The 19,396-nt window shown below is 54.4% G+C and overlaps 7 protein-coding genes across 7 annotated transcripts; 4 read left to right on the top strand and 3 right to left on the bottom strand.

The window, feature by feature from the left end:
- Positions 1-788: 788 nt before the first annotated feature.
- TRIREDRAFT_38441 (uncharacterized protein) lies at positions 789-2,293 on the top strand (the record flags this gene model as incomplete). Its single annotated transcript, XM_006961952.2, has 3 exons — positions 789-1,025; positions 1,100-1,332; positions 1,390-2,293. Coding segments are annotated over 3 exons (1,374 nt in total), but the record flags the coding sequence as incomplete, so codon positions are not given.
- Positions 2,294-3,655: 1,362 nt separating this feature from the next.
- On the bottom strand, positions 3,656-5,531 carry TRIREDRAFT_103594 (uncharacterized protein; the record flags this gene model as incomplete). Its single annotated transcript, XM_006962048.1, has 3 exons — positions 3,656-4,624; positions 4,748-5,051; positions 5,203-5,531. The coding sequence occupies 3 exons, from the start codon at positions 5,529-5,531 to the stop codon at positions 3,656-3,658; spliced, it is 1,602 nt and encodes a 533-aa protein (XP_006962110.1).
- Positions 5,532-6,049: 518 nt separating this feature from the next.
- TRIREDRAFT_120079 (mitochondrial acetoacetyl-CoA thiolase-like protein) lies at positions 6,050-7,423 on the bottom strand (the record flags this gene model as incomplete). Its single annotated transcript, XM_006962047.1, has 3 exons — positions 6,050-7,192; positions 7,274-7,315; positions 7,370-7,423. The coding sequence occupies 3 exons, from the start codon at positions 7,421-7,423 to the stop codon at positions 6,050-6,052; spliced, it is 1,239 nt and encodes a 412-aa protein (XP_006962109.1).
- An 804-nt stretch (positions 7,424-8,227) lies between these two features.
- On the top strand, positions 8,228-9,410 carry mus8 (ubiquitin-conjugating enzyme E2 2). The gene is made up of 4 exons (XM_006962252.1): positions 8,228-8,425; positions 8,482-8,546; positions 8,621-8,845; positions 8,923-9,410. Exons 1-4 carry the CDS (start codon positions 8,384-8,386, stop codon positions 9,044-9,046), a joined length of 456 nt encoding a protein of 151 aa, XP_006962314.1. The 5' UTR covers positions 8,228-8,383; the 3' UTR covers positions 9,047-9,410.
- Positions 9,411-10,956: 1,546 nt separating this feature from the next.
- On the top strand, positions 10,957-13,976 carry TRIREDRAFT_55060 (kinesin; the record flags this gene model as incomplete). The annotated part of the gene is made up of 3 exons (XM_006962251.1): positions 10,957-11,073; positions 11,179-13,610; positions 13,745-13,976. The coding sequence occupies 3 exons, from the start codon at positions 10,957-10,959 to the stop codon at positions 13,974-13,976; spliced, it is 2,781 nt and encodes a 926-aa protein (XP_006962313.1).
- A 930-nt stretch (positions 13,977-14,906) lies between these two features.
- TRIREDRAFT_55375 (uncharacterized protein) lies at positions 14,907-15,980 on the bottom strand (the record flags this gene model as incomplete). Its single annotated transcript, XM_006962046.1, has 2 exons — positions 14,907-15,854; positions 15,915-15,980. 2 exons carry the CDS (start codon positions 15,978-15,980, stop codon positions 14,907-14,909), a joined length of 1,014 nt encoding a protein of 337 aa, XP_006962108.1.
- A 1,320-nt stretch (positions 15,981-17,300) lies between these two features.
- Positions 17,301-18,673, top strand: TRIREDRAFT_74693 (uncharacterized protein; the record flags this gene model as incomplete). Its single annotated transcript, XM_006962250.1, has 2 exons — positions 17,301-17,565; positions 17,691-18,673. 2 exons carry the CDS (start codon positions 17,301-17,303, stop codon positions 18,509-18,511), a joined length of 1,086 nt encoding a protein of 361 aa, XP_006962312.1. The 3' UTR covers positions 18,512-18,673.
- Positions 18,674-19,396: the final 723 nt, after the last annotated feature.

Below are 19,396 nucleotides of genomic sequence, written 5' to 3'. Positions count from 1 at the left end.
TGGGATTTGTTCCCTTTGCAGTTAATGCAGTCTTCGATGCGTCTCTCAGACTAGGAGGGCCTTAATTTCCCTTGGCCCTGCTTGAGTGGCTGGATTGGACAACGGTTTCCCAGGGGGGAACAGGGCCGCCTGCTGATTGGCTCCCGTCTGTTTAATTTCGACGCGCTCATCCCATGAGCTCCACAGAGCGAGGCAAGCATCACAGCCCATCTTCAGCAGAGCGGTCGAGGCATTATTATTACCAGCCATGAGCGTGCGGCGCGGTGTTGCAGCAAGCATTTGGACCTCGTCCCTTGCGAGCAGCCTCTTGAACTAACTTCAGTCAATCCCTTCCTTTACTAGCCTGTTGTCGCCCTGCTCACCGCGGGTCCATCTCACTCTTTTCATAGATCCTCGACCGTCACCGCCGTCTCTCTCTCTCTCTTCCCTTTCTTTTCCCGTTTTGCGCTGTGTCGTTTCGTGTCGTGTCCGTGTTGTATAGACGAGCTTTTCGTCGCTCCTGTCGCTCCTTGGTTGCTTGTTCGCCGTGACACGACCCTCGCTTTGTTCTATTTGTTCGGATCCCGAAACACGAGTGTTGCACTCGTCCTGGTCGAGCAACCTCACTCGCTCTCTCTATATCGCAAATACCACTAATACCACTCACACTCTCGTTTTCACGCGGCGCCATGAAGGTTACAGACGTCCAGGCCGCCCTCGCGTCGGCGGTTGTGCTTCTCTCTCTGCCAGCCGGCTCAGTTGCCTCGTCGCACAAGAGGTTTCACCAGCTTCCTAACAAGAAGCACACTCACCTGCGCTCCCACACAGTCGAGAGCCCCAACTCCATCGTCAAGCGAGGAACATGCGCGTTCCCGACCGACGATCCCAACCTGGTTGCTGTCACGCCCGATGCTGAGAATGCTGGTTGGGCTATGAGCCCTGACCAGCCTTGCAAGCCGGGCCACTACTGCCCCATTGCCTGCAAGCCCGGCATGGTGATGGCTCAATGGAGTCCCGATTCTTCATATTCCTACCCGTCTTCCATGGTAAGTAACTGGTGCAGTTATGGAGAAGATAGATGCACACCCTCTCTCCAAGTTTCAGCTGCTAACAGTGCCAGGACGGAGGATTGTACTGCGATGAGGATGGCGAGGTGCACAAGCCGTTCCCCAATAAGCCCTACTGTGTTGAAGGCACTGGCGCTGTCGTAGCTGTCAACAAGTGCGGTGAACCAATGTCGTGGTGCCAGACCGTGCTGCCTGGCAACGAGGCAATGCTTATCCCGACTCTTGTCGAAGACCAGGCCACGATTGCTGTTCCGGATACAAGCTACTGGTGTGAAACCGCAGCTCAGTAAGAGGCTCCCAGTAAACTCACCCGTCACTTACACAGCTGACCTTATCTGTGTAGCTACTACATCAATCCTCCTGGAAGCTCTGTCGCCGATTGTGTCTGGGGTGTCTCATCTAAGCCCGTCGGCAACTGGAGCCCCTATGTTGCTGGCGCCAACACCGATGGCGATGGCAACACGTTCGTCAAGCTGGGCTGGAACCCTATCTGGCAGGATTCTGCGCTGAAGAGCACCTTGCCCAGTTTTGGTGTCAAGATTGAGTGCCCCGACGGCGGCTGCAACGGTTTGCCCTGCGAGATCTCGCCCAACTCTGACGGCAGCGTCGATAGCAAGGAGTCTGCGGTTGGCGCCGGTAATGCTGCCTTCTGCGTTGTCACGGTTCCCAAGGGCGGCGTTGCCAACATTGTCGCCTACAACGTTGACGGCAGCTCCGGCGGCTCTGACTCCGACTCCGACTCCGACTCTGGATCTTCCTCGTCAGCAGCACCCAGCTCCACTGCCCACGGACTCAAGGCTGGTGGCTTTGCTGCCCTGGCCGAGAAGCCTACTTCGACCACGGCCGCGCCATCATCTACGGAAGTGTCCACCACTGCCGCTGCGTCCACGACCGAAGTCGCATCAACCACTGCCGCTGCCGAGTCGACCACCACAGCTGCCGAGTCAACAGCCGCCGAGACGACCGACGCATCGGCCACGGCCACGACCAAGGCTGCCCACTCCACCACCGGCGGCAAGGCTTCATCAACGGCCCGCGCCCGCCCATCTGTGAACCCCGGAATGTTCCACGAGAACGGCACATCGCCTCATCAGACGACCGCAGCACCCTCAGGACCCTCTGCCACCCAGGCCGACTCTGCTCCCGTCACCACGACTACGAAGAAGGGCGAGGCTGGTCGCCAGCAAGGCAGCACAGCCTTTGCCGGCCTTATTGTCGCCTTTGTTGCTGCGGCTTGTTTCCTTTGAGAAAGAAGATGATGATGATGATGGCGAGCGGCCCCGTTGATTGTATCTCTGGCAGACCTTGTATTCTCACGTCTACTTCAGTGTCTATGTCACCTCTTGTCAGCTGCAGCTTACATATTCTTGTTCATATGCTGCTCTAGGCTTTATATCACTTGACGCGGTTTCTGTCACTGTCGCTCTCGCTCTTTCCGCTTCGCATACACGGGCTGTCCTACCCTGGCCGCTCCCTCCCTTCGCCTCGCCGCACCCTTTTCTCTTCGACCTGATATTCTATGCTGCCGTATCTGTATATGGCTATACTTTTATCTACATAACGCTTATTATATGCTTTACATATCAGCCAAGATGCCCTGTCGGCGATAGTGTTTATTGTCTTTGGAGGTTTCTGGAAGTTGTATGTGTCTTGGACACGAGGCTCTCTTGCGGCTTCAACACCTTTCGTCCCCTCCTTTCTACTTTCCCTTCTTGGATTACAATCATGTCAGAACACGGGTGGCATTCCTTTTCATCTTTTACTATGATTTTTATTATTTGTTTGTCTTATACCTTTTTTTTGTTTCATTTTTTGTTGGCCTTTCTCTGTCGTCGATACCCCTCTCAAGCGGTAAGAGAAAGCTTTTCACGAAAAAAACACAGCGAGTCGGGACTTTAAACGCAACATCAAAGGGGAGGGAGTGGAACGGAAAAGAGCGAGCGAAACTCTTCTGGCTTTACATATTTCATTTTAGCAGACCTATTTTACGATGTATGTCCAATAAGGAGGGGTGGGAATGGAACGAATAATTGTTTAATTGTTTGCAGTGCCTGTTTGTGTTGGCTATTGACCTTTTTGCTTTGCCTGATGTGATGTGCATCTATGCTGATTTTAAGATGCGGAAGATTACCATTTACTGCACTCTTCGACCAAAACAGCCCATGAGTCACATGCACACGGTGAGACAGAGAGAAAGAGAGAGAAAGCTTAGAAGGAAATGGATGAGACAGCTTAGCGCGAGTTATGGATTCTACGTGAGTGTATAATCCTAAGAGAAATCTAAGGTCTGTCATTTTATATCTCCCAGAGTTTCCAAACATGTGTGTTACCGCAGTTAGCGATATTTGGTTTCAGGGGGCCCATCATTTCGGTTTCTTCCAAAGAGTAATTAGCTTTCCTGATATTAGACGAAAGCCGTGCCGTGGAGTGATTCTAGCGCCGGTAGTTCAAGCCGACTTTTGCCTCCAGGATGTGTTTGCCCTCATCTTCTTTCTTATCCAATGTTGCATTTTCATCGTAATTAACCAATATCATGCGTGCTTGGTATGCATCCACTAACTCCAAACTTCCCCTTCTGAGCCTGTGCTTGCCTCACTCTTCTCTCTCTCTCATAGGGTCACCCAGCCGGGAACTTGGTCGATATCAAAGTCGTCTTCGTGCCTCCTCTCTCTAATGGTCTGCCAGACGTTCGGCCAGCCCGCCAGTACGGGACTGCCCTTTGCCTTTGCTCCGATGATGGCGAACCGGCCCTGGCTATGGGCGATGAATCCATGCATGAAGCCCTGCTGGACGAGGGTGGCAACGGTCATCTCGATGTCTTCGTAGCTGACCAGGGCGTTACCCCATATGAGGCCCTCGTTGGGGCGGAGCTTCTTGGGGCCGCCCGGGGGAGGGGCGAGCGTCGTTTCGGCAGAGGGCTGGACGTTGTTGCGAAGGGCCTGCATGAGGAGCGGGTTGGCCTGCGACGACGGCCGGTGGAGGGCGGTCGGGTTGCCGGGCAGCCAGCCCTCGAGGCGGCGCTGGATGTAGGTCGCCACGGTGAGGAGGTGGGCGAGGTCGAGCGTTGCTGCTTTGCGGGAGGAGGCGTCCTGCGGGGGCACGTACGTGAGGAGGAAGGTCTTGCGGGCGAGGCTCCGCCAGAGGAGCGGCCGGAGGCGGTTGGAGAGCGATAGGAGGAGGCCCTTTTCAAAGAGCCAGTCCTCGTGCGCGGCGAGGTGGGACTGGAACTGGATGAAGTTGCCGGAGCGGATGGCCATGCACATGGGAAGAAAGATGGGCTTGAGTGATTGCGCCTCGGGCCGTGACAGGAGCGTTTCCGAGGGGAATTTCCCGAGAAGAAGGTTTGAGGGGATGAGGTAGGTGAGGATGTTGCTGCGGTGAGAGACGAGTTGAGGGGGAGTCTGGAGGTATGCCTCCTGCAAACAGAGGGCGGCGCGGTTGTAGTGGTGGTTGGAGAAGTTGAAGCGGCCGAGGTAGTAGAGAAAGGTGACGCGCTGGGCGGCGGGATAGAGTGAGAGCGGAGGTGATATAGATTCGATGTTGACAAATATCATCTTGGCAAGTTGGGTTCTTCGGCACTAGGGAGTGAAGTTGTAATTAGAGATACGATGATGATATAAGTTGTAACACATAACACGATAAGTTGCTGCTCCTTGAAAGTATGGGAAAGCAGAGAGCGAGTGAAGCAAGGAGAGACATACGGCAAAGAGAAGTTTGAGCACGAGGTTGGCAAACATGTATACGCCGACTCGCTTCCCCTCCGGCTTACTCGTCCGGGTGCCCGTCCGGTCGGTCAGGCACGTCGTGAAGATCTTCTGGATGATCTCGGCCGAGGACTCGGCCACAGACTTGCGGTTGTCGTCGTCGACGACGCGCAGCCGCCGGGTGAGGTCGGGCCGGCGGTTGAGGTTCATGGTGAGGCGAGCCAGAGTCTCGGACAGGGACATGCTGACCTGGAGGAGCATGGAGCCGTAGGTGGGATGGGCGAATGCAGTGGAACAAGAGCTGGTAACGCGAATGGTTTAACATGGAAATACTAATGCAGAGATGGGTGGTTTTATCTGTTGTTGACCCAGGCTGTAGACTGTTTGTTGAAACTACGTCTTTCTACAGTGTCTCGATATCGGACGAAAAAAAAAGAAAAAAAGAAACTCACTTGACAAGCCCGCTGAGAAGCTGGTGTGCCCCCAGCAAATCCGTAAAGTCGACATCCCGCCAATACGTCAAGTAATCCTTCACGAAGGCCAACAGTCCGGGCCAAGAGGTTGCCTGGCCCTCTGGCAAGTCGTCCGCCTGTGGCAGTGCATCTTCGACCACCTTGTCAATGGCGTCCTGGCGGCTGTATCTGGCGCGCAGCTCGGCGGCCAGGTCGTGATACTGCTTTGGTGATTCTGGCTCTACTTGGAGCCATGACCGGAGGAGATTGCCTTGCTGGTTGCAGACTTGCTGATGGATTTGGGAGAGAAACTGGGTGACGAGAGACATGATATATAGTGAGTGAAAGAAGAAAATATGAATGAAAAAAAGAACAAAAAAACAAAAAAAAGTTTTCACCGTCTGGCGGCGAATGAACTCTTTGGAGAGACCTGGGTAGTGAGACAAGGAGAAAATGAGAGTGAATGACAAGTCGCGTTGGATGAGCGAGGCTGGTTGTTGAAGACGCGTGTGGCGCAGGTTTGGATGTGGCGGCGATTGTGTGGCGCGTGTCTGGTACCTTTACCAAGCTTGCGACTTGATCCTTGACAGTTGAAACTCTTCCTCTCCTTCAAAGTCGGGTCTTTTATCTCGAATCTCTAATTGTGGTGTTATTTCTGGCCAGTGCAAGATTGTTCGTGTTACTGGACATAAGTCAATACCATCATGAACATAGGATCAATGTCGAAAGGCTCATATTTCGTTACTCTAAAATACATGGCAAAGCTACTGGAACGCAGCTACATATTGCTTCATTTCGCTATATATACAAATATGGTTTGATTGTCCCATACTTACTTCCTTTGAATTTATACAGACTCGATTCTCTGCACAACCATGGCCGTGGCAGCACCTCCGCCGTTGCAGATAGCCGCCACACCATACTCACCAGGCTTCAGCTGGTGCAGAAGCGTTGTGAGGATTCGAGATCCGGAGCTACCCAGGGCGTGGCCGAGAGAGATGCCGCCGCCCAGAGGGTTGACGCGGGCGTTCTCGATGCCGAGGATCTTCTTGTTGGCCAGAACAACGCCCGCAAAGGCCTCGTTGATCTCCCAAATTGCGACCTGATCCTTGGTGATTCCTGCGCGCTCGAGGGCAAGGGGAATGGCCTTGGCGGGAGCAACGGGGAAGTCGACGGGGTCGACGGCAGCGTCGGCGTGAGAGACCACTCTAGCCAGGACGCGAGAGCTGGATCCGTACTGCTGTGCGATGGCCCTGTTGCCCAAGACCAGAGCGCTGGCACCGTCGTTGAGCGTCGAGGCGTTGGCGGCGGTCACGGTCCCCGTTCCGTCGCGGACAAAGGCAGGCTTCAAGGTAGGGATCTTGTCGAATTTGACGTCGAGGTAGCCCTCGTCCGCTTCGATGACGATGTCCCCCTTCTTGGTCTTGACGGTCACGGGGGTGATCTCGTCGGCGAATGCCTTGTCAGCCCACGCCTTTTGCGCGTTCTTGTACGACTGAATGGCGTATTCGTCCTGCTGCTCTCGCGTGATGTTGTGAACTTTGGCTGTGTTCTCGGCGCAGTTGCCCATGTGGAACTTGTTGTAGACGTCGGTCAGACCATCCTTGATCAATCCGTCCTCAAAGGTCACGTTGCCGAATGCAGGCAGGCCGCTGGCGCGGGGCAGATAGTAAGGCACTCGGGTCATGCTCTCCATGCCACCGGCGATCTGAGCCTCGGCTAGGCCGAGCTGGATGTTTTGCGCCGCAAAAGCAACGGCCTTGAGGCCGGAAGCGCAGACCTTGTTGATGGTGATGGCCTCGACGGACGTGGGAAGACCGGCGAAGATGGCGGCCTGGCGGGCCGGAGCCTGACCAATGGATCCTCCGAGAACATTGCCCATGTACACATCGGAGATCTTTTCTACCGGGACTTTTGATCTCTCGAGAGCGGCCTTGATGGCGGTGGCGCCAAGCTGGGGAGCGGGAACGGTGGTGAAGGAGCCGTTGAACTGGACAGAGACGCAGAGTGTGTTAGCAACGTATGCACACCAGAGTGGTGAGGCCTAGGCCGAAAGATGGAGTAGGTGTACCTTTGCTGTGGGTGTTCTGGCAGCACTGAGAATATAAGCGTCCTGGATCTCTTTTCTCATCGCGGCGCTGGTCGAGAAGTGGCGAGCCGTTCTCACATGGCTGGCCAACTGGCCGAGTCGCCTGGCGGTTCTGAGCTGAGCCTCGGACATTGTGACGAGAAGGATGGCGAGGTCAAGAAAGAAAGGCGACTGCAATCAGGGGTATCGAAGAGGACCAAAAGCCAGAAAGAAGACTCAGAATATTCAGACGCAACGCATGGGCTGTGATTGTAGGTATTTTATACAGACAGTCGGCAGGAGAGGTGCACTGGAAGAGGAGCGTATGGGCCGTTTCGGTACGCTTCGGCTTGGAGCGGGAGGAGAATCAGCCGAGCCGTTTAAGCCGATAGTATTATGGCCTGCGATGCTCTTTGCGGGGGAGATGGAAGAAGCGGCGGAAAAGCTGTCATACCTCTGGGAAGTTAACAGGCTACATACAAGATTATTCTGTGAAGACTTTGCTTTTGGTGTCAATTCCTTCATCAGAGCTTCGTAACCCCAGACTTCTACAGTAAACTTATATCTTCTGTTCCTCTTTCTCAGTGAAGGTATGTAACTCGCAACTCACGTCATCATGCCGAGGCTACGGCAGCGATTGAGGCGGGAGCCGTCTGACGAATCATGTTCCCCCAAACGCGTCCAGCTTGTGGCGTCACCCCACCCAATGGCCGCCACGAGTCTTATCCGCCACGCCTCTGCGCGATGCTGGTGCGGTATCACATGACCATGACTAATTAGCGAATTCTCGCCCCGTCATTGGCCCGTGCCCTGGCGCCGATTCGCCCGTACCGGCTGGCTATCAAACGCTGCCATTTGGCTGCTAGTGCGGGCATCACTCTCTTGGCTCGTGAGCAGGTTCCGATCTTGTCTTTGAACTTCTATACAGCATCCTGAAAAGAGTAGAACAGCAGACCTGGTTTGCACCTATATTGCCAGCTTTCCCTCCTACTATCATACTCTACTCAGCGAACCGATACATCCGACCGAAGAACAGCAAGCCCCTGAGGCCCCTTACACGCTGCTGCCGTGCCCAACTCGATCCTCGTACGATCCCGTCCCCCGACTATCACCATGTCAACGGCTGCCCGTCGTCGTTTGATGCGCGACTTCAAGGTATGTCTGCATCGTCCGTCTCGTCTCTCTTTTGCACCGTCTAACAGATATCCTAGCGTATGCAAACTGATCCTCCCGCTGGAGTCTCAGCATCTCCCATCCCCGACAACGTCATGACCTGGTTGGTTTAGCCCCTCACGCCTCCACCACTGCGACTTCGCATGCTTACCATGTCTTGTCTTCCTCCCTTCACAGGAATGCCGTCATCATAGGACCAGCCGATACGCCTTTTGAAGATGGAACGTTTCGGCTCGTCATGCAATTCGAAGAGCAATACCCCAACAAGCCGCCCCAGGTCAAGTTCATCAGCCAGATGTTCCACCCCAACGTCTACGCCACCGGCGAGCTGTGCCTGGACATTCTCCAAAATCGATGGAGTCCTACGTATGATGTCGCTGCTGTGCTGACCAGCATTCAGAGGTATGGAAGCTTGACATTGGATGACATTGCTTTACCGTCATGGTGCATCTGCTGACGCCGTCTGTTCTCTACTGCAGTCTACTCAACGACCCCAACACCGGCTCGCCAGCGAACGTGGAAGCCTCGAACCTCTACAAGGACAACCGGAAGGAGTATACGAAGCGCGTCCGAGAGACCGTTGAGAGGAGCTGGGAAGACTGAACAAGAGAAGAAACTCGCGTTCACTGCATATATGGACAAGACAGGTGTTTAGGCGACGCATCTAGGGCTGCCACTTCTTCCCGTCAGGATACTGAGGCGGAATCAGGACGCTGCCAGCGACATCTTGGTGCTCTGTCTACGGAAATGGGATCCGGCCATCTGCCGGAATGGATTCATTGCAGGCGTTTTGGTGCACGAGATTGAACTGGCTATACCAAGGACGGGAGTCATGATATTCTGCTTTTCCTTCTTTCTTCCTGCTTTGTCCTCTTCGCCCTACAGCAGCTGCGTCGATTTTATGGTTTCACCACCACCCTGAAGGAGGACCTGCCCGACGGGACGACAGATACTTTTAGGTAGCGATTTACTAGGTAGTAGCTGCAAATGACTTTGATGTTCTGCTCATCTGCGTTGGTCATCGCTATTCAGTGCAGTGCTTGATTTGACGGTGATGCAAGGCACGGTCCCCGCCTTTGGTGGGTGGTACCCAATGCAAGTACCTTGCGATGCAACTGCCGGTGATACACCGCCTTTGTCGTCAGTCCAAACTGCCCACTTTCCAACGACTGTATTATACAAAGAAGTCGTGCGTGTACACGACTTACATGGACACTGTAGAAGACGTGCTCAGTGACGAGCGAGGCCAGTGAGAGAGATGGTGTATTTAGCAATCAAACGTCCGCTGTTCCGGTGAATGTCCATCCCCTCTCATGCCCAGTTGAGGGACCTTGTTGAGCCAGCATCCAATCCACTGCCGGCGTCAGCAATTATTATCTACATATCCCGAGCACTACCTACTACAGTATGTGAGACTGAATTCTGCCAAGGGGGATTGCGACTTTTGGGCTCAAAACCAAGAGAGCAAAGAGACGCCACATACCCACCTCATGGCACTGCATCCAACCTGATTATGTTTCCATGGCCGTATATAAATCAGGACAGAAGGCGGGATAGGACTCCATATGCAGTAATCCAGTTACCCCTGGCGTGGCGAGTCTCGGCGATATTTTTGCCTCTACTTAGACCAAAAACGATTTGTCAAGTAAGGCAGAAGAATGAAACAGAGTCAACGAGTAAGACCCAAACGACAGAGGAGCACCGACCAAGATCAATACTAGCAGCATACAGCAGCAGAGTCATTATGACCTGCATCACCAGTCGTTCCAAACAAAAGTGCCTGCTTTCTCTTGTGGCTTGACCTAGGTAGGTAGCAGAGCATCAAAGGAGCTCTACCGTTTAGTCGAAGCCCGAGCTCAAGCTCACCCAACCCTCTAGTCAGGAGTTCTTAGGGGGCCACCGACGCACGTCCAGCGTGGCCACTGCGCTGTAACCTCCCTCCTTCAGCGGGTAGAGGCGCCTGATCTCCAGTCCCCCCTCCCCTCCAGTCCCCTCCAAGTGGCCTCTGGGTGGCCTCTAGCGCCTAGCCTCCAGGGCCCTTCCCACCACCCACGCGGCGGCTGCTTTTAGCGCGCTTGTCACCTCCAAAACATTGGATTCAACTTTTTGGGGTCCCTCCCCCGCCAGCCCTTGCCAGACCGCCGTTCCTTTTGCATCCCTAGAACCTCTCTCCGTCTTGTTCTTGGATTTTCTTTTCCTTCGCCTCTGTTTCCCTTTTCTTTTTCCCTCCCTTCCCCCCCTTCTCCTTGCAACCGAGCCTGCGGCGGGGTTTCGTCTTCTTTCGCATCTCTCCCAGCTACGGCTTGGATCGACCGTCTGTTTGGCTTCGTTTCTCCTCTTCTGCCCCTCACCACTCTTCTTCGCTCCTGGTAGGGCGATATATCGGAGCCCGCCTTTTGGGTGAAGAGAAGAGGCACCTCCCCTCGAGATACCGCCGTGTCTCAGCAGAGGCCCAACCAAACGGCCGCTTCTCTTGTTCCCCATAATCGGAGTCCTCACGCCGTCTGCCCGCCATGTCCAACAACAGCATCAAGGTCGTCGCCCGGTTCCGGCCTCAGAACCGGGTCGAGATCGAGTCGGGCGGCAAGCCAATTGTCCGCTTCGACTCGGAAGACACTTGTACTCTTGACGTATGACACTCTCCCTCCGCCCTTGCCCGTGCTCGCTACAGAGCTCATACAGATACGCGAAAGGCCCGATGCTGACCATTGCCGTGTTTGGTTTTATTGTTATAGTCCAAAGAGGCGCAAGGCACCTTCACGTTTGACCGAATCTTTGACATGTCATGTAAACAACAAGACATCTTCGACTACTCCATCCGCCCGACCGTCGACGATATTCTCAACGGCTACAACGGCACCGTCTTTGCCTATGGCCAGACCGGTGCCGGTAAATCATACACCATGATGGGAAGCAACATTGACGATCCCGAGCAGAGGGGTGTTATTCCGCGCATTGTCGAGCAGATCTTTGCTAGCATCATGTCCAGCCCCAGCACCATCGAGTACACCGTCCGCGTCAGCTACATGGAGATTTACATGGAGAAGATTCGTGATCTGTTGGCTCCGCAGAACGACAACCTCCCCATCCACGAGGAGAAGAATCGCGGAATCTACGTCAAGGGTCTCTTGGAAATCTACGTCTCCAGCGTCCAGGAGGTGTACGAAGTCATGCGGAGGGGAGGAAGTGCTCGAATGGTCTCTGCCACCAACATGAACGCAGAGTCGTCGCGATCCCACTCCATCTTCGTCGTCACCATCACCCAGAAGAACATCGAGTCCGGTTCGGCCAAGAGCGGTCAGCTGTTCTTGGTCGATTTGGCCGGTAGTGAAAAGGTTGGCAAGACTGGCGCCAGCGGCCAGACGCTCGAGGAGGCCAAGAAGATCAACAAGAGTTTGAGCGCCTTGGGCATGGTCATCAACGCCCTGACAGATGGCAAATCTCACTACGTCCCTTACCGAGACTCCAAGTTAACCCGTATCCTGCAAGAGTCCCTGGGTGGTAACAGTCGGACCACTCTCATCATCAACTGCTCGCCGAGTAGCTACAACGATGCTGAAACCCTGGGCACGCTGAGATTCGGTACCAGAGCAAAGTCCATCAAGAACAAGGCGAAGGTCAACGCCGAGCTCAGCCCTGCAGAGCTCAAGGCTTTGCTCAAGAAGGTCCAGGGCCAGGTCACCAACTTCGAAAGTTACATCTCGAACCTCGAGGGCGAGGTGCAGCTGTGGCGTTCTGGAGAGTCTGTCCCCAAGGAGAAGTGGGTTCAGCCCGTCACGGATGGAGTTGCCGCAGCCAAGGCCGAAGCAAGAGCACCACGGCCATCAACTCCCTCACGGCTTACAGAGTCCCGCTCAGAGACTCCCATTGCTTCTGACCGCGCCGGAACTCCCAGCATCACGCTGGAGAAGGACGAGCGGGAAGAATTCCTCCGCCGCGAAAATGAGCTACAGGATCAAATTGCCGAGAAAGAGTCTCAGGCTTCCGCAGCCGAGAAGCTGTTGCGCGAGACCAAGGAGGAGCTTGCCTACTTGAAGGAACACGACAGCAAGATGGGCAAGGAAAACGAGAGGCTCATCACTGAGGTGAATGAGTTCAAGATGCAGCTGGAGAGGCTTAACTTTGAGGGCAAGGAGGCGCAAATCACCATGGATGCCCTCAAGGAGGCCAACGCAGAACTCACTGCCGAACTGGACGACATGAAGCAGCAGCTGCTTGACGCCAAGATGAGCGCCAAGGAGACGGGCGCAGCTCTCGACGAGAAGGAGAGGAAGAAGGCAGAGAAGATGGCCAAGATGATGGCCGGCTTCGAGCTCGGAACCGACGTGTTCAGCGACAACGAGAGGTCCATTGCCGAGACCATCAAGCACATTGATGCCCTGCTCGAGCAGAGCACTATTGGCGACCACATTGCGCCAGACGAGTTCAAGGCTCTCCGAGCGAAGATGGTCGAGACCCAGGGCATCGTGAGGCAGGCAGAGCTGTCCATGTACAGCGGGCCATCCAATGACTTGGATGCTCGACGGAGACAGGAGCTCGAGGCCAGGCTCGAGTCGTTGCAGCAAGAGTATGAAGAGGTGCTGACCCGCAACCTGAGCGAGGCCGATGTCGAGGAGGTCAAGGCACGTCTCGAGGCCGTCTATGCCAAGCGCGAGAAGTCCGAGGTGCAGCTCGTCGAGGAGCTCAAGGCCGATCTGGCCCAAAAGGCCTCGGAGAACGCGAGGATGAAGACCCTGATTGAGGAGCTTCAGCAGCGCGTCAAGGCCGGCGGCGCCGGTGCCATGGCCAACGGCAAGACCGTCCAGCAGCAGATTGCCGAGTTCGACGTCATGAAGAAGAGCCTCATGCGAGACCTGCAGAACCGCTGCGAGCGCGTCGTCGAGCTGGAGATTTCGCTCGACGAGACCCGCGAGCAGTATAACAACGTGCTGCGGTCGTCCAACAACCGCGCTCAGCAGAAGAAGATGGCCTTCCTTGAGCGCAACCTGGAGCAGCTCACTCAGGTCCAGCGCCAGCTGGTGGAGCAGAACTCCTCTCTGAAGAAGGAGGTTGCCATTGCAGAGCGCAAGCTGATTGCGAGAAATGAGCGCATCCAGAGCCTCGAGAGTCTGCTGCAAGACAGCCAGGAGAAGATGGCTACTGCCAACCACAAGTATGTATCCCCCCTGTCCCCTTTCCTCCTTTCATTGCCCACGACTGCACCTCAACAAAGTGGTGTCATCCGTCATCGACGTGACACCACGCATAATACAAACGAGAAACCATATAATCTTGGTGCTGACCTAGACTCCTTCTACCTAGGTTCGAGGTCCAGCTTGCTTCCGTCAAGGAGCGCCTTGAGGCTGCCAAAGCTGGCAGCACCCGCGGCCTGGGCGGTGCCGGCGGCGGCTTCAGCTTTACCAGCGCTGGCAGCCGAATCGCCAAGCCTCTCCGTGGCGGCGGCGGTGACACCCCTGCGACTCCCACGATCCAAGGCGGTGACGGGACTCCCACCAGCAGCAAGCGCGGTAGTTGGTTCTTCAATAAGTCGTAGATTTGCTGCGCGCTTTTGCTTTCTCCGGGCGGCGTTTTGAGTACACTAGACGCGGTTTTACAACACTTTTTGGAACCTACATACCCCCTCCCCTCTCTCCCCCGTCTTTCTCTCCATGTCTCTCTCTTCTCGTTTTCTGCTACAGTCCTCTCCTCTTCTCTTTCATGTTCCTCTTCCTTTCCATGCATATGCCCTGCTGACTTGCTGGTTAAGGCTTTATCCGTTCTTGGTTTCCTCCTTTGCCTTGTATCTTTTTATATGTTTTGCTCTGACTGCTTCATCCTCTCCGCTGTCTGCATTCTGAAAGGAAGAAGAACCCAAGAAAAAGAAACAAAAAGAGGGGGCAGAAAAAAAAAACCAAAGAACAGAATTGGAACGACGAGGATGAGGAGAAGGAGAAGAAGTGCGTGCGTTTCGCGCGTGCAATATGCATTGTGGCGAGCTCAAGAGCGACGAATGATGATTGTTGGATCCTGATTTTACGACTTTTGATGGTTTGTGTATTCGAGCAAAAAGGAGGGAGAGGGGGAGACGGGAGAGAGACGCGGGAGAGAGACTTGACACACAAGGCGACGAACGAGCAATTAAAAGACAAAGGTGGGGATGAGTCAAGAACGAACAAGGGAAATGGGCCGTTGGGCAGGAAGCAGGATTTCTACAGTTGGAGTTACGCGGCCGGGGAGGGATATATATGATATAAAGACGTCACGCATGAAAGAGTAAAGAGTCAAGACTTTAAGATATATGAGATACAACAACAGAATCTTGTTTGTAACGAGTATCGATGCTATGAAGAAAGTGGTGAACTTTCAGACAATCTCTCAGTGGCTGGCGACGATGCTTCAGCTGTAGAATCACAGCATCAGTCGTCAGTGGACATAATTCGTGATTCTCGAGGAGAATTTGATCGTTTTGCTGGTGGGCAAGCAATTAGTTGCTCTTGGTGCCGGCCTTAATGATGGCAAAGCAAGTGGGAAGCAGAATGGCCCACGACAGGATAGACACGGCCACAAAGATGGCCACAATCTTGGCGTAGAGGATCACCACCCGACGCCAGGCGGCCTTTGAAAAGGTGGACCAAGCGTCGCTGATGGTTGCATAGCCGAGACCGCCAACAATTGCGGGCTCGACCTTGCCAGTAAAAGATCGGTCAAAGGGGATGATGGGGTCCTCGTCCTCGGGGAGGAGCGAGGCCTGAATGCGGATGACGACGACGCGGGCAGGAATGATGACGACGACCCACAGCATTGTGCTGAGGAGGATGTAGACGGTAGCTTTGATCAGATACACAATGTCGCCGTCGCGAATAGCGTCCGAGGCGCCGCCCGACGTCAAGTTGGCCATGGTCGGGGCATCGAAGCCAATAAGCTCCGCCAGCAAGAGGGGAACCCACTGGTGCACCTGGGTCGCAGCCCAGTAGAGCACGATGGCCTTCCAAGTGGCATCGAAGGCGCGCTTGAAAGGAGGCAGGCGGCGCCAGAACCTCCGAGGAGAGGGCTGCGAAATGACAATGTGAACCCAGGCAGCTCCAAACTGAACCATGACCAGCGAGGCCAGCAGCTCGGCAAAGGGCCGGACAGGTCCCCACGAGAAGATGGAGGCGACGATGCTGATGAGCACGGACTGGGTGAGAGCGCACATGAATCCACGGAAGTTGGCTCGGAATCCACCGTACGAGGTCAGAAGACGGTTAATGGAGCGAAGAGAGGAGGTCACTGTCCGGCCGGCGCCATCGGTAGGCTTCGCGGTAGAACCAGCGGCCGCCTCCTCATCAAGACCATCTCCGTTGGCGGGCATGGCGAGGGGCTCGTAGGCAGGAGGGTTCTCATCTTCAATGATGGCGAAGACAGGATAAATGTGGAACAGGGTGTAGTTGACCTGTAAATCAGCGTTAGCAGACACGACATCGACCTGTCAATGGAAGAAGCGACTCCTTACGAGAAGAGAAATGGGAAGCAGGATGATGGCGTTCAGGAGCACGAGAGGCCAGCCCCATGCGGGCATATGGAACTCGGCAGGGTCGCCATCTTGAAAGACGGTCCAAGTCATGGTGATAGAACCCGACGGATCGCTCGGGTTACGTGCGAAGGGGAAGTTTCCAAACTAGAGGCGGATGCGATGAAAGAAGGCTTGTTCCGAGGACCAGCTGTTTGCTTGCTTTGCAAATGGCCAAAGGCAGAGAAGGTCGCGATAGAGTATACAAGTGAGCGAGGCTAAAGAAACATCAAGCCCGGCTGATAGATTGGGGGAGGGCGAGACGCTTATAAGGCAAACACGAGCAGGATTCTCGGTGGGTTGTCGAGGCGAAGGGGCCACCCCAGCTCAAACAGCCTAGGCAGCACTGCCCTCCTCCGCGGCGGAAGCCCGTCTAGTTTGCACTTTGTCAGCCCGAACGATTAGCAGAGGCGGCAAAAAGCTCTCGCTGCTCTTCTCGGCCACTTCTTCTTTGGGACAGCAAGCTGGACTGGATCTCGGGTTGAAGAATCTTTTCCCGAAGCAGCGCGGTTGGATTGAATCTGTCCAGCGCACGCGAATCACGTCACTTGCCCAGAGCGATGCTTGCGTGTAGCTGCATAAGGAGTGCATTGCAACGAATGTGGTGTGGACGAGGCACATTGCGGATCCATTGTTGTTCTCGTGAACATGCCATGGAACCAAACTTTGTTCCGCATCTGCTGCAGCGCCCCAGAAGTGCCTTTCATTATCCATGCGTGCTTCGGAATTCTATGCAGTGTTTGTATCGTGAGTAGGTAGAAGCTTTCGCGAGTCAGCATCTTGTCGTGTTTCGGGCTCCGGGTAGCCGCTGCCTGTATAAGTGGATATACATGTCAAAGATTAAGAAGGCAAAACCCGGCAGTGACAGCGAACCAATTTTCCAGAGACTGGTCAAAGCCAAGGCTCGGCAGACAAGGAGACCAGAATGAAGAGAAGAAGAGAGAGAGAGAGAGAGAGAGAGAGAGAGAGAGAGAAAACTGTAGGGGAATAGATAAAGAAGCATTTTGGACATGTCATGCGTGACTCCTTCCTTTCTCCGGTACCTGAATGTTGGCACGCGGCAGGCGCTGGCCAGATGCCCCGCGGCTTCTTGCAATGCAGCAGCGGAAGGTGGGGCAACATTCGCCGACTTTCGTACGGTTTGTACTTTTGCTCTGGATCCAAAGTGATGAGATACTTCTGCCCTTGACATGCCCATTTGATCATCGCTTTATACTCAAGAATCCAGACCTCTTATTCTCTTTTACCTTATTTGATCTCGCATCCTCATCAAAGTCTCAGCCTGCAAAAAGCACCTCGAAATGCGATAAAGGCCCTTGATCCAAAGCAATGTCAGCGCCGTCCATCCCCAACCTTCTCTCTCTCCGGGGCAGAGGCGGTCGGGGCCGAGGCCGAGGCCGGGGACGCGGAGGCTCTGAGCCCGGCTCCAAAGCTGCTGCTTCCCACGATTCCATCATCCAGGGAACCGATACGGATGCCGCCGTGTCCAGGCTGAGTGCTGTCGACCTGGGGTACCTGAGCGACCCGTATGCGCGGTATTTTGTATCTGCGATCGATGGTCCGCCTGCAAGAAGGTTTCCCATCATCAACCGAGGTTCGTGTCTCACTGAACGGAAGCAACCTTATGCCTGCTACCACTTATCGCTCCTGTATATACAAAGGTGATGGGTGGGTGGTGAGGCTGCTGCACTCTTCTCACGCGGCTCACAACTACTGCAGGAACATACACACGCACAACAGCCATAGATACCCTGGTGCACTCGTTCCTTGCGGGAGCTCAGGGTGAAGGTTCAAGACAAGGAGTCACGAAACAGATAGTGTCCTTGGGTGCCGGCACCGACACGAGGCCATTTCGGCTATTTACCCAGCAGGGCTATCCACAGCTCATCTACCATGAGATTGACTTCCCGGTCACAAGCGCCAAGAAGCTCAAGACGGTCGAAGCAGTGCCGCCCTTGGCCAACATCTTGACCAACCGCTCAAGAGGAGACACCGATGTGGACTGGTCGAGCCAGCCATCCAACGGTCAGTACTTTTGCCATGGGCTAGATATTCGCCGCCTGTCGCCTGCCGCTCAGGAAAATCTGCCTGGTCTTCGCACCGACGTTCCTACCCTCGTCTTATCAGAGTGCTGCCTCTGCTACCTCTCTCAAGAAGAGTCGGATGGCGTGCTCGCGTATTTCTCTTCCCGAATACCCAACATTGCTGCCGTCATCTATGAGCCAGTTCATCTGGGAGATCCTTTCAGCGAGACAATGATATCAAACCTGGCGGCAAGGAACATTCATATGCCTAGCCTCGAACGGCGCAGAGACGAAGGAGATGAGGCAGCTCGGCTGAAGCGGTTGGGCTATGAGACAACCCGCCAGCTGAGCATCGACCGCTTGTGGAGTAAATGGGTCAACGAGGAAGAGAAAGAGAGGGTTGACAGGCTTGAGGGACTCGACGAGGTTGAGGAGTGGCAGCTGCTTGCTGGACACTACGTTGTTGTCTGGAGTTTTACGGGGGACGGGTTCGAGGGATGGAGGGGCCTTGGATAGGCCAACTGCATGCAACACTGGTAAAAAAGTGCCTGTTGCAATGGAAATCGATGGCTTGTGCATATGTCAGGGACCGTCGCCTTTCACTCATGACTGGATGCCCGAGCCTGACCCATGTTTGCTTTTAGGTACCGCCTGCAGCCACAATGTTTGCATGCATACAATCAGGGCCTCCGATTTCCACTCCACCAAACCTCCGTGAAGCAGATCTGCAGCGGCATAGAGATCTTGACGATCTGCTTGTATCAAAGACGCGATTCGAAGTGATAACTCTCAATGTCATTTGAGCAGTGAGACACTGTCACTTCTCTCGAGCGTGTCTCTCTGTACCAAGGTAGAACAACTCACGTGATTCCGGATAAGTAAGGCGTGCATCTAGTGACCCAACAGCGCTCCCTTAGGGGGTGTGCTTAGCATACTTTGTTGCTAAACGACATCCCAAACCGACTTCTGTGTCGCGTTCAAGCCTCACCCTCTTTTTGTGTCTCTCCTCGGTGAAAAAAAAAAGACACACTTGTCATTCTCCATCCTTCTCTTCCTTGCTTCTTTTTGGGAATCATCTTTGCTCGAATTATTGCTTCTGTGATTATCGCTTCCTCCGCTTTCTCTTGTATACGTCTCTTTCGGCGTCAAAGAAGGTCCCCCTTTGTAAGAGGGACGTTTTCGGTGTCCTTTTTCTTTGGAGATTCGTCGGCTTCTGTATCGCCATTCATACGCTGCGAGATCTACGACAGCGACTCATTGTCGAACGAACATCCGTACTTTTGCATACTCACACGCCTTGGCTACTCGATAAACCCGCTTCGCAAAGGGGGAGGTGCTTCTCTGGGGGCCTACACGGCTGGGGCGTCATCGTCGCATTCGAAGGGAGACAAAGGCGGTTGG

This window comes from Trichoderma reesei, assembly GCF_000167675.1.
Source record: "Trichoderma reesei QM6a unplaced genomic scaffold TRIREscaffold_2, whole genome shotgun sequence".
Classification (NCBI taxonomy): Eukaryota; Fungi; Ascomycota; class Sordariomycetes; order Hypocreales; family Hypocreaceae; genus Trichoderma; species Trichoderma reesei.
This window is presented reverse-complemented; position numbering and strand designations above follow the sequence as displayed.

What these genes read in the sequence shown, in the direction of transcription:
- mus8 (XM_006962252.1), top strand. Translation starts at nt 8,384, where the DNA reads ATGTCAACGGCTGCCCGTCGTCGTTTGATGCGCGACTTCAAG. An exon ending in CCCGACAACGTCATGACCTG is followed by an intron (nt 8,547 to 8,620) that starts GTTGGTTTAGCC and finishes CTCCCTTCACAG; the next exon opens with GAATGCCGTCATCATAGGAC. An exon ending in GTGCTGACCAGCATTCAGAG is followed by an intron (nt 8,846 to 8,922) that starts GTATGGAAGCTT and finishes TCTCTACTGCAG; the next exon opens with TCTACTCAACGACCCCAACA.